The sequence below is a fragment of the Sturnira hondurensis genome, unplaced genomic scaffold (genome assembly GCF_014824575.4).
Source record: "Sturnira hondurensis isolate 20B ecotype Veracruz unplaced genomic scaffold, ASM1482457v3 Scaffold0014384, whole genome shotgun sequence".
NCBI classification, from domain to species: domain Eukaryota; kingdom Metazoa; phylum Chordata; class Mammalia; order Chiroptera; family Phyllostomidae; genus Sturnira; species Sturnira hondurensis.
The window spans coordinates 39,855,429-39,867,899 of record NW_028087015.1 but is presented as its reverse complement, the minus strand read 5'-3'; the positions used below and the strand labels follow the sequence as shown (position 1 = coordinate 39,867,899).

The 12,471-nt window shown below is 51.6% G+C and overlaps 1 protein-coding gene across 3 annotated transcripts in view; it reads right to left on the bottom strand.

Moving 5' to 3' along the window:
* Nucleotides 1-590: 590 nt before the first annotated feature.
* The window catches only part of OSMR (oncostatin M receptor), a 41,123-nt gene continuing 29,242 nt past the window's right edge, over nt 591-12,471 (bottom strand). For all 3 annotated transcript variants that reach the window (XM_037063213.1, XM_037063211.1, XM_037063212.1), the window contains exons 12-18: nt 11,176-11,355; nt 9,990-10,094; nt 8,113-8,286; nt 7,044-7,211; nt 4,053-4,134; nt 3,487-3,559; nt 591-3,190 (exon numbers count right to left, since the gene is read on the bottom strand). In XM_037063213.1, the coding sequence (XP_036919108.1) occupies nt 2,615-3,190; nt 3,487-3,559; nt 4,053-4,134; nt 7,044-7,211; nt 8,113-8,286; nt 9,990-10,094; nt 11,176-11,355 (1,358 nt within the window). In that variant the 3' untranslated portion in view covers nt 591-2,614. The remainder of the gene's footprint in view (nt 3,191-3,486; nt 3,560-4,052; nt 4,135-7,043; nt 7,212-8,112; nt 8,287-9,989; nt 10,095-11,175; nt 11,356-12,471) is intronic.

Genomic DNA, 12,471 nt, shown 5'->3' with positions numbered 1-12,471 from the left:
ACTTGATTTTCTGCATAGTGCTCCTTCCAGTGAAGCCGCTGTTCCACTGGAGTGAGTAGGAGTCAGGCCTTCGCGTGTCCGCAGAGACTCCCAGCCCGTGCTGTGGTGGGGTGTCCCGGCCAGGGCCGGGCGGTGCCCTCCCTGCACCCGAGGACCAGTCCCCAGGCTGACGTGGTACGTACAGGTCACTGATGCCAGTCCTGCCCACTGTTCAAATACCCTGCCATTTCCAAGGATAATTATTACTAAGTTGGGCTTAGGTGCGATTTTATAAAGGTGTCATGTTTCTGTTAGGAAGAGTGAAGCCCATGTAGAGAAACACAAGTATTTATGGATGAAATCATAGGATTTGCTTCAAAATAATACCAGGAGTGGGAGTGGGTAGGGCTGTGGATGGGCTGAAACAGCCGTGCGTCATGGCTGTTGGGGCTGGAGCGGCACAGGGGGGTTTCTTCAACCCTCCTGCCTTTGCGTGTAGTGGGAATTCTCTGTTAATGGTTTCTGCCTAGTAATTCTGGCACAGGAATGCAAACCTCAAAGTTTGAGTAACATTTTTTAAAGCAATGCTATTAAGCACATAGTATGGAAAGTTAAGGTTTTAAATACTAGTTTATTTGGTGAATAAGAACATGAGAGAGGGATGTTTATGCCCAAAACTACAGTTACAGTGGTAGCTGTGAGCACAGAGTTTCGTAGCCCCGCGTTTCCTTCTGGTGTGTTGTTATCGTTACTGAAGGGTCTTGGCTTCGCTTGGACCGGCCGCTCTCAGAGCTGAGCGTGCGTCTGATGGCAGGGCGCAGCACGCAGACTCCGGGCCTTGTGCCCTGGACGTCCGGGTTGGGCAGGCTGCAGTGGTTCCCAGGCATTTGCATTAGCTCATGCGGTGACCTCAGCATTGCTGACTTTCCATTTCACCGAGGTAGACAAAACAAAATAATGCAGTGGTGAAGTATTTTAATTAAGGCTGTCCCAACAAAAGGAACTTCAAGGTTTCGTGCATTGTTGTTTTAAAGAGAGTCTACGTGAGAGATACTGTTTACATAAGTCATTGCTGTCATCAACATTTCTGTGGACTGACTTCTAATTGCCTCATGACAGAGCAACCCAAGAGGGTAAATGATGACCATCTGGACTCAGTCTTCTCAACACTATGATGCTAGTCAAGATACTCATGTGTACTGTGTGAGGGCTTCGTAACCAGTTTTTCCTAGCAAAAGGCATAGACTTATGTGAGGACGACATTGAAAAGCCTGGACAGAAGTCCTGGTTAGTGTCTTGTGTCCAGGCCAGCTGACAGCCGCCTTCCTCTGAGGTGTGGGTCCTGCCCTCCCACTCCTCGTGATGGTGGCGGCAGCCCGGGCAGGGCATGCGGCACCCGAGACACAGGCGGTGTCATGTCCACCACGCCACACAAAAAGGAGCCTGTGTCTGTGCTTGGTCAGACACACGACCAGTAAACGTCAGGGGCTGGTGGGCACCAGGAAGAGAGAGCAGCACCTGCAATGCAGAGCTGTGCCCTCGTTGGTTCAGGGACGCACGGCGGCTGCTGCTGAGCCAAGCGGAGTGGGTACTCCAGGCCCCACCCTGGGCAGCCTCTCTGAGTGTCCAGCAGCATGGTTTCACTGTGTTGATGAGGTGAGCATGACAAGAGTACGAGTGAGAGTGAGGGTGGTGTTTGGGCCTAGACCACCTATTGTAGAGTCTAAAGGATGCTAAATGACAGCGGGTCACATACAGTACAGTTCTTGGAAAAAATAAAAAAGAGCAGCCATGAAGTGCGTCTGGAGTTACTCAATGATGTGCTTTTCCCTTTTCTCTCTGAGGTAGTCGTCCAAAATTGCAGCAGAACAGTGTGTGTGGTGTGTGCTCAGTAGGAGTGCCATTACTCTGACACTAAGTCAAGAGGTTCTTGCCAGCCCCACTCTAACTGGTAAGCAAGACAGGACGACTGTGGGGATCTCATTCATTCACGTGTCTTACCTGTTAGAGAGGCCTGTGCCCCGCACCCCCACCCTGGAGGAGAGTTCATTGCATGTGCCAACGAGCTGCAAATTCTTACCACTGCAAGACAAGTCCAAAATCTGTCTCAAACACCTGTGACTTATTCATTAAGTGCATCCAGAGTAAATTAGCATTGACAGCGTCTGCCGTAGTAAGGAACCTTCTGTGGCCTCCATTAAAGCCTTCAGTGTAGTGCTTTCACCCTCACAATAGTAAATGCGGGGGTAAAACTTAATGAAAACCCTTTCTCGCTGAACCTCTAGGACCACAGCCGCCCTGTCCGTCATCGAGCAGATCGGCTCACCCCCACGTCAGGTGCCGGGGTGGCTGGCTGTAGCGAAGGTGGCCTGGAACGCGCGGCAGCAAGGTAATTAAGCCTGTGCTCATGGGCAGTGCCGGCATTTCTACAGCAAGCCAGCTGCGAGGAAGGCCGGTGAGTCTCCCAGCTCTTGCACTTGGAAACCTAGCCAGATGGCCATGGCCTCCTAGAAGTCAGGCCTGCCAGTGGTGGCAGCTCACTGGGGTTCAAATGCTGGGGTGTCTGGCGATGGAATGGGGTCGGGCACGCGTCCCTCGCTGTTCTGGAGCACACAGGTTCGAACCGTGTGGACGGTTAGCCGTGGTGGTCTTGCTCCAAGAAGGCGGTTGGGGGACAGTTGCTGCTCTCATTCGGGGAGGGCGAGGCGAGGCCAAGGGGCATGGCCATTTGCATTCTATACTCGCAACAGGGGGCCAGCTCTGGCTCAGGGGGCTTTGTTGGGAGAAGGTCCTTGTCCCCAGATACGGGGAAAGCTAACTGGGACACATAATTCAAAGTCGTCTCTCCAGGTGGGATTTCTGCCAGGGTGTTCATGTAGTTTTGTTCTAGGGGCTTCAGTAAATTTTCAGGTGAAGTCAGTAGTCCCAGCTGACTTGGTGGGGCTTTGTGAGGTCCCAGGACGTGGGCACAGGAACCAGAATTGGGAGCTGCTTGGTTATAGGTCAAGTTCTCAAAGCAGATGCAGCGGCCAGGGCCTGGGGAGTTCTCTGTTGGGAGGAGGTAAATGTAGTCCGGCCTAGTGCATGCAGTTTCTGGGGGTGACTTCCTGGTGCCCGAGAACTGGATCTTCCTCCCTTCGGACTTCTTGACAACTTCAAGAGCATCTGGAACGCAGTCATTGACATCCATTATTGTTAGGGGAGCGGTCTCCTGGAACAGAAACAGGAAACACACAAACGTGACTCGTGCGCCGGGTATGGGAAGGGCATGTGGAGCTTCAGCGTCTCCCGTTGCATCCCGGTCACATGTTAGTGGAGGGTAACAGGATTTCCCCTGACAGAAGAAACCAAGCTCTGTCCACCCATCTCATGGCTGTGGGGGCAGAGGTGGCTCTACTCGCCGTTACACCTGTCAGAGGAGGGAGATCTAGGAAAGCTTAGTACAGCCCCGCCCCTGGATTAGAAGGGGACAGGTATGTGGGACCCATACAGTTTCACCACAGTTACCTTGGGTTTCAGTAATGACAGGACGCTGCTCTTGTAAGGGTCTGGGATGTCAGGATAGCACATCTCCTTCATCCTACAGCAACAGAGAGAGTGAGACCGAATTTGAAATATATCAGAACAGGGAAGGGGGAGAAGTCCGAGGTGGGACTCCTGGGTCACCGCCCTTGCTCTGTGCTGGGCCATGCGCCAGCTGCGTGACCCTTGGAGGCTGTTGTGTCCGTGCTGGTTCGCTGGAGACGGCAGCGGTGCTCAGGGCAGTGCCGAGGCCCGATGAGCTGCTGCACGGACGGCACTCGGAACAGCGCCGAGCGCACAGGAAGGGAAACCGAGTGCCCGCTGCTGTCTTTGAACAAGCCTTTATTCTTTTTGAAGGGCCATTGTTTTTCTTACGTATCAATCCAAAAAGCAAAATTGTTCAAAACTTTCTCGCGTGTTCCTCGAAGCCTCCTCTGTCCTTGTCCTTCCCATCCCTAGTCCTCATCTCGTGCAGTGTGGTTTCTGTTCTGTCAGACTCCTTTCCAGACCCTCCTCTGACTCTCTTCTCGGATGACACCCCACACACTTACCACTGACTCTTCACGTAGCACAGGATGGCGATGAGCAGCACGCAGGCGGCCACCGGGAGTAAGACACGAATCAGTACATGGGCTGCAGGAGGGAGGAAAGGGTTTTTCAAGGGAGCGCTCTTTCTTCCTCAAAGGAAGCAAAATAAGGACAAGTGTAACCTTACGTGTGCGTTGTTTCTCCAAAGTCTACATATGCAAGATTCAGTAAGATCTGCCTGCCAGAGAAGGCAGGGCATCCGGTCAGCCAGCACAGGCCACTGCTTGCTTGTGACACTTGTGACCAGCCCTGTTACCTCTTCTGATGGGGGGTCATCGTTCCCAGTTGGTCCCCCACCGAACCCCCGTGTTGGAATTCCACCCTGCACTCTCACCACAGCGTCATGGCGGGTGGGGTGTGCTCCTCTCCCCCCTCACTTGTGGCTCGGCCACATGGCTGGGTTTGGCTGATGGAATGTGAGTAGTTAATGTCAGTAGCTGCTGTCGGTGTATTTACAGGGTTTCGCTTGCCCTCTTGTGTGCCTGGAATCCACCGTGACAAGACTTTGCCCTGTGCCCTGGCCGGTAGCTCAGTTGGTTAGAGCATCATCCAATATGCCAAGGTTGTAGGTTCGATCCCTGGTCAGGGCACATATAAGAACCAACCAATGAATGCATAAATAAGTGGGACAACGAATCGATGTTTCTCTGAAATCAATAAATAAAAAGTGGGAGGGGGAGACTTTGCTCCTCAGCATCACTGCCCCCTCAGCCTGCGCCCCAGATGGAAGCTGCGTGAAACAGACCTGGACCTCACCCAAGCCGGGAGTCCTGCCTGGCCCAGCCAAGCCAGGAGCAGAAAAAGAACTTTTTTGTGCACCCTTGGGATTTGGAGGTATTTTGTTACACATCCAAAATTGACTGATGCCCTCCTTCTGGTTAAGCCTCTGATATAGTCTTTTAGTTAGTGATGCAGTCTCTAGTCCAGTCCTTGTTTAGTTCCCAGGTAAGTGAACCAGTGCTTCATCTTCTTGGGTGCCTGCCTTCCTGTTCGCACTGAGCAAGCTCCGCCAGTTACCAATGCAGCAGGGCCGCTCAACACCCTCCTACAAATGCAGACTGCACCTGGAGGGTTTAGAGGCTGGCGGTCACTCACAGGCAGTAGATTCTGCTAGTTCCGTGTGCCCACCCCCCACCCACCCACGCCCTGGCCACAACACTTCCTGTCCTGGAAGGAGTGGGGTTTGATTTGAGGGGTGTGGGGCCCGGGGGACTGCTGGAGTTTTGTAAGGGAGAGCAGGCCTGGGAAGATGCCCAAGCCACGGTTATCAGGCAGCACAGGGCTCTGGAGAGAAGGACCCGGTGTTGGGGGGAGGGGGCCCAGCACCTTGACAACTGGCCTCCATTGACCCCTGGTGCCAGGGAAGAGGAAAGAAACCTCTGCTGGGACACCCCCAGGAAACACCTTGCTCTCCAAGTCAGTACCTTTGACTACTACAGTTAGTTTTAAAACGTGGTCAAATTTGGGCTTTCATGGTGTACTTGAGAATAAGCCTGGAGACCAAGCCAGAGTTGTTTCTGAACTTCAGAGCGGTTTCCTGAACTTTTTACTGAAGGATGATTATGCATACAGAAAGGTGCCCGGAAGTGTGCGGCTGGATGCCTTTTTGCAAACTGAACACATCCACGTAACCTGTACCCCGGTGAAGAACACAAACAGTGCCAGCTCCCCAGAAAGCCACTGGGGACCCCGGCAGGCGTCTCCCCTCCCGAGCTAACCACTGTCTGTCTTCTAATGACAAGCGGAACTTGCCTCTTTCTGTCCCCTACAAATGGAATCAGACAGCAAGGGGCAGGTCTGTCTTGTCACTCAGTGTCACATTTGTGATTCCTCCAGACCCTTTTTGTGACTGTGGAATGTCACTCTCATTGCTGCAATTAGGCAGCAACTTATTTCCATTTTGAGAATAATCAATATAGCCAAGGCTCAGGAGGTTTAGCACGAATCAGGGAGATAAATGAAATCAGAAAATATACTTGAGATAATGTTATGTATCATATATGTGTGTACACACAGACACACTCCTCTACCAGCTGTGTAAATACCAAAGATAGAAGAAAAACAACCTGGAAATAAGCACTCAAATAAAGGGAACCGCTGACTGAAATCCTCAGCTGACTGTGTGCGTTCTGGCCGTTGGCTTAGGGAACTGGGCGGTGTTTCAGTGAACAGTGGTGAGTGCCCCAAGCTGCCAAGGTCCTGTCACTGGTCAGGGCCCTCAGGGTCAGCGGTTGTACCTGATGAACCTGTCCTGCCCCCACAGCCTGCAGCAAAGGGACCCCGGGCCAGGACAGCCAGGAACTTCCGGCAGACATCTCAGGCGGGGACTCATTTTTCACCCAGGACTGTCTCCAGAGACAGCTTCCAGGGGGGGCCTCTGCGCTCCCGAGGAATCCTGCTTTTCTCCTTCCTCCATCTGAATCTGTTTCCTCCCCAACCTTCCGGTTTGTTGCAGGTCAGGGTTTACCAGGAGAATCTTATTTACCCTGAACCAGTTCCTACCTCTGTGCTTCCTTCCTTCTTTTTTCATCTTCCAGGCCAAAAGCATTTTGAAAATGCGGATCTCTTTATGCCTGCCCTGCAGGCAGTGAGGGTGCCAGCACCGCCTTCTCTGGACAGAGCCGCGGGGCCCTTCCGGAGCAGCACTAACCGTCTGTGATTTTCAAACTACCCCCAGACTGACTGACAGAGAAGTGCCCCGGGGACTGGAGTGAGGCGGGAGGAAGGTTCCAGGCCCCCCATCAGGCTGGTAGCCCCACTCGTGTCTGCTTTATGGAGTGCAAGTATGTGCAACATGTTTTGTGAAACAGATTTTCATCTAGAGAGAGACAGAGACAGAAAGAAGAAAAGTTTAAGAATTCCTGATGTAGACAAAGCCCACGGCAGCAACATGTGTGCCATTTGTCAGTGTGCAGGGAACGAGTAAGGGGCAGTTTTGACTTGGGGAAACTCACAGTGCTCATCCGGCGTGGTGACCTTGGTGAAGGCACCCATCTCGCCTTCGCCAGCCCTGGTGTACGGGATGACTGAGAACTCGTAGGAGGATTCCGGCTGTAGGTTTCCCACAACCAGCGTCTTCTGTTCCGGGTTGTTGATTTCATATCGGCAGCCTACTGAACCATCTGTCATTTAAAACATTTTTTTGGTTTTTTACAAGAAGGAAAAAGTACTAAGAGTGTGAGAGAGACTTGTGAGTTGGGTATTACCACTCTTGTTGGCTCAGCACTGTCAACATGTTTAAACCAACCAGAAATTAAATCGTCATTTCATCACACCAGGAACACTGGTGACGTTTTCAGGAGATGGCAAGAAAAGTGAAACATCCACTAAGCAAGAGATGTTGGGGATCCGGGGAGAGCACGTGGTTCCGCAAGAGGCAGCCAGAGCGTGCTAGAGACTTAAAAATACCTTCCACAGCCACAGAGAATGAAGTGATGGTTGGCAGAGGGGAGAGGGCCGGCGGACTGGGGCGGGGTGGGGGGGGATGGAGAAGGACAGACTGGAAGTTGCAAAATAGTCACAGGGACGTAAAGTCCAGCATGGGGAGTATGAATATAGTCAGTGACACTAATAACTCTGTGTGGTGTCGGGGAGAACTTGAATTATTGGGGGGCCACTTCATAAATTATATAGATGTCTAACCACTAGGCTGTATGCCATAAACTAATATAAAGTAATACTGAATATCTACTGTAATTGAACAATTAATCACTGTGTAACAACTTTGAATAGGGTCAAAGGGAGACAGAAAAAGGAGTTAGCAAGAAAGTTCCAAGTGGCAGGTTTTCTGAAGGAGGTGATGGGACTTCAGATGCTTCTGAAAAACCAGGCCACCTGGCTTTTTAAGGAAGTTAAAATACCCGCTCGCCATGCTGCCCACCTACTGATTCGTGTTCGGATGCCCTTTGACCATGAAAGCGCACAGGGATGGACTTGAGCCTCGACACAGCCCCAGATGGGAGCCTTTCCCGTGATTGCGAAGAATGAGGTCTTAGAAGGGGTAAACCAACAGAAACACGCTACCTGGAAGGACTGTCTTTTGGAAATCTGGTTGGCACTGCTCCGCCTTGGACTTCAGGTAGACGTAGTAGCCGCAGATGAAACCAGGCTGGGGGTCTGTGGAGTAATCTTTCCAGCTCAGAGTGAAGGAGTGGGAGGTCAGGTTATACACGAGCACCTGAGGGGTGTCTGAAGGGGCTGGGAAGGAAGTTGGGGAAAAAGAGGGTCACGGTTTGGAAATCGTCTCTGAGCGTTTGTGTAAACTACAAGTACAGCCAAGTCTGGAAACTGTGGGGCTTGGAACAAGGAATTTTATCTTTTTCTCCAGAAGAGTTAGGCTTTGACATCATGTAGGAGAGCTGGGAAGGTGAGCAATCCTCTTTTATTTTTTTATTATTTTTAATTCTCGCCCGAAGATACGTTTTTTGGTTGATTTTAGAGAAAGGAAGGGAGGGAGAAAAAGAAAGAAACATCGATGTGAGAGAAAAACATTGATCAGTTACCTTCCCTACACACCTGGATTTGAACCTGCAACCTAGGTATGTGCCCTGACCTGGGATTGAACCGGAAAACTTTTGGTGCATGGGATGATGCTCCAACCCTCTGAGCCACACAGCAGGGTGAGCAGTCCTCTTGTTCAAGTCTCACCTTTCACAGATGTTGAATGGAAGCCCAGAGAGACTCAACGGCGCAAAAGAGAATAAATAAAGGCTTCCTTAAAATTCCTTCTGTTCCCAAGTGCTAAATATGGTGGACACTTTTTACAGCATGGGTTTGAACTGCACAGTAAACTTAAATGAGGATTTTTAAAAATTAAATAGTCAGGCCTTCTGTATCCTTGGCTTGGGTTTCTCATCTGCAGACTCCCAAGTAGAAATCAGAAAACACTGCCTTCTCTCTGTGGTTGGTTGAATCCACAGATGCGGAGTGCCAACAATACACACTGCTCTACACCACATTATGTACGGGACTCGAGCCACCATGGGCTTGGTATCTGCAGGGGTCCTGGAACACGTCTCCTGCAGACTTGGAGGGACCACTGTACTTAAGTTGGGGGAGTCCAAGTTATATGTGGATTTTGGACTGTGGGGATTGGCATCCCCAACACTTGTGTTCAAGGGTCAACTGTTGTGTTTGAGAGGAGACCTGACCAGAGAATGGACTGAGGTGGGGGCAAGAGCAGCAGAAGGAAGGGTCATGTTCAAAGAGGCCGGTGTGGACCTGCAGAAGTCTGGTTCCCAGGCTGAAGTCCCACAAAGTTATCCACGGGCCACTGCAACACCCTGGGAGCCTTGTTCTGGGCCTGTCTCATCCTGTACACGCAGACACTCAGTCTGGGCTCCCCGACATGTAGCCCCTGCCTGTCAGTGGCCTCCAAATGGAGAGCTCCCATCAGGGGGCTGGTCTGGCAAGTGCCAGGCGGTTGAGGGCCTGGGCTCAGTGGGTGTGAGACCCCGGGTGCCAAGAAGGTGGCTGAGCACCACGTGGAGGATCCAGTCTCCTCCACGGCAGGTGGGGTCGCAGTGAAATTTCTGGGGTGATTGCACAAGATGCATCAGAAGTCCTAAGCATTGTAAAGGAGATGACAAACTAAGAAGCCCACACCTTTTGATGGAAGGGTCTTGCTCTAGGCCTTCATCTAAAACAGTTACTGTAGATTTGGGCAGGGATGTGGCTACAGTGATGGTGATTTCGGACAAGGCGCAAAGGGGTTGGCGCAAACGAAAAGGAGACATGGAGTGTTGGGGATTACGCAGGAACCGAAGGTGGGTTAATTACCAAAAGAAACCAGACACTGAACATTAGGGATGGTGCTGAAATCTTTCTAAACCCCAAACTAAGAGCCCCTCTGCGTTGTTCTTGGCAAGTCTCCGTCGACACGTTGCCTGCCGTCAGCTTACCCTTTTCCTGGGAGTACCCTGTTTTTCTCTCCAGCAAATAAGCCATCCTTTTCGGGGAAATTCCGTAAATCCTGAAGTTGTATCGGACCCCTGGTCTGAAAGCACCTACAGAGAGAAATCAACAGATTTTCAACAATAACACAAAAGAACACTCTTTGTACTTCTGGAAAGGAAAACTGAACTGGTCCCCTTACTAATTTCCTTCTCGGAGCTGCTGCCATTCATCGTCCGCCCTCCCGCTGAGTCTCGGAGCCTCCATTGCTCCCCACGAGGCCTCGGGGACAGTTCTCTCCATCATCCCCCGGAAGAAAAGCTCTTAAACATGTCCTTAGCCCTTTGCACGACACCGGGGGTGGGGTGGGGTGGGGGGGCAGGCACAGTTAAACCAGACGGAAAACCAGAAGCACGTCTCCTGGGACTCCAAATCCCCCTCCAGCAACACCCCGTCTCTCTGCCCACGAAAGCCAAAGGCCGTGTCCGGAAAGCTTTGCTTCCTCTTCCTCACTTCCCCTGGCACGGGAGCACCTCTGCGATCCCCCTGCAACACCAGCCAGGCAGGGCCGCTGCTCTAGCCAAGGGGGACCCCACCTCCTCACGCTCTGAGGGCTGAAGAAAGCCCTCCAGGGGCCTCTGCCACCCCAGGACCCAGACCATTCCTACACCCTTCTCTTGACCAGCAGATGGCGCTACTGACCCCCCCCTTGCTTAAACCAGAAACCATGGCTCCTTGGATTTTGCACACACAGCAATCTTGAAATTACAAATCCAATGTGGAAGATAAGAGACCAATTCTATATAACCCACTAAAACTGAAGAAACAGATGATAGACTCCCATCAATGCTGTCCTAAACGCCTGCCAAATCCATGTATGTCTTTGTAAAAGCTCTCAGGACAGCTGTTAGAATGTCCCGCGGCCATTCACTTGAGAGCACTAATTTAGAGGAATGAATTCGTGAAAATCAGGAAACCCTATCCCAGCCTTAGGTCCAGATATTCTCTGTCAAAGTAGATTTAGTCATGTCTCAGGCCACGTCATTTGCAAAATCTGAAATCCTAACACCCCTGCTGGATCGGTGACTTCAAACTTCCGCGTTTATCACAAAGCATCTTCAAGGTGCGGACGTCCGAGCTGATGGCGCTGCGAGGTGGATGGGACAAGGTGGGACCGCGGAAGGTTCTGCCTACCTGAGCTAATGACCGTGCTCGTGCTGTTGGGGCCCAGGTGTTTCCACTGGAGGCCACAGGGTGAGTCCCTGGGACGTTCGCACCAGTCCACAACATAGCCTACGACATCTTCCGGTGGGGGCTTCCAAGACATAGAGAATCCCTGCTCCGTGTGTTCAACTCTTTCTTCTTCCGCCTCTTCTGTGCATCACAAACAGGGCAATGTTTCAGATTTAATTAAGCAGACATTTTGTAAAAGCATCTGAAGAAGAAAATAAACTTGAACATGCAGTTCACCACCAGGCGAGAGCCCCAGGGCTTCAGTCACCACAGGGACTTGGGGAATTTTCGCAGCCGTTTTCCTGCCTCTCACTTCCAAGCAGATATTCACACCTGCCCTTCAGATGCCCCCTGTCCTGACCCCCTGGCACCCAACCAGACTCCAGCATCTAAAACAGCCCAGCAAACTGCCGCCTGCAGGACAAATTGAGCCTCTGAGACTTGTTTTTGTAGGACCCTTGAGCTAAGAATGATTTTAAGATTTTTAAAGAGTTGTAAAAAAGAAAAAAGAAAAAAGTACTGAGTATATAACAAAAAGAGTAGGACCTGCGAAGCCTCAAATACTTCCTATCTGCCCTTTTGCTGAAAACTCTGCTGACCCTTGACCTAGAACCATATCCAGTGCTTGATCTGCTTTGAAAAAGCTATCTGTGGAATGAACGGGTAATTTGGCTGAATTCCCCCATTTAACCCTGGCTGCTCCTGAACTAACTCCTGCTTCTCAGATGTTAGGTGTAGAAATTGAAGTGAGGGCAAAAAAACCCAATTCAGATATGTACTGTCGCATTATGCGGGGATGTGCACGCTACTTGCGCCCCAGGCTGCCCCCTTAGCGTATTTGATACACCAGGGCAGTTTTCGTGAGGCCTGACAGTTGGAAACCAGGTGACACGGTCTCCGTGGACTCCAGTCCTACCGACTTAGAGCAGGCCCCCCGGACCTTGCCGGGTGAGGGAGTCGCCTCCTTCCGAAGGCCGACCACAGCCTGCCACCGCTCACAGGGCCAGGGCTCCGCTGGTCCCTCACGTGAGCAAGAGCAGGCAGGTCGACCAAAGAGCAGGCCCACAGCAGCTGCTCCGCAAACAATCACTGGGGACGAACCAGTGCATCGTGCAAACTAATGACTCACTCAGCCTTTACCTGCAGCCTCCGTGTAACTGGGCCTCCCTGCACTTTGTCCGGCAGACCACCGGTGGGAAAGCGTGGTGCTATTAAATGTGCCAGGGCACAGAGTGACTGCCCAGCAGGGGCACCCAA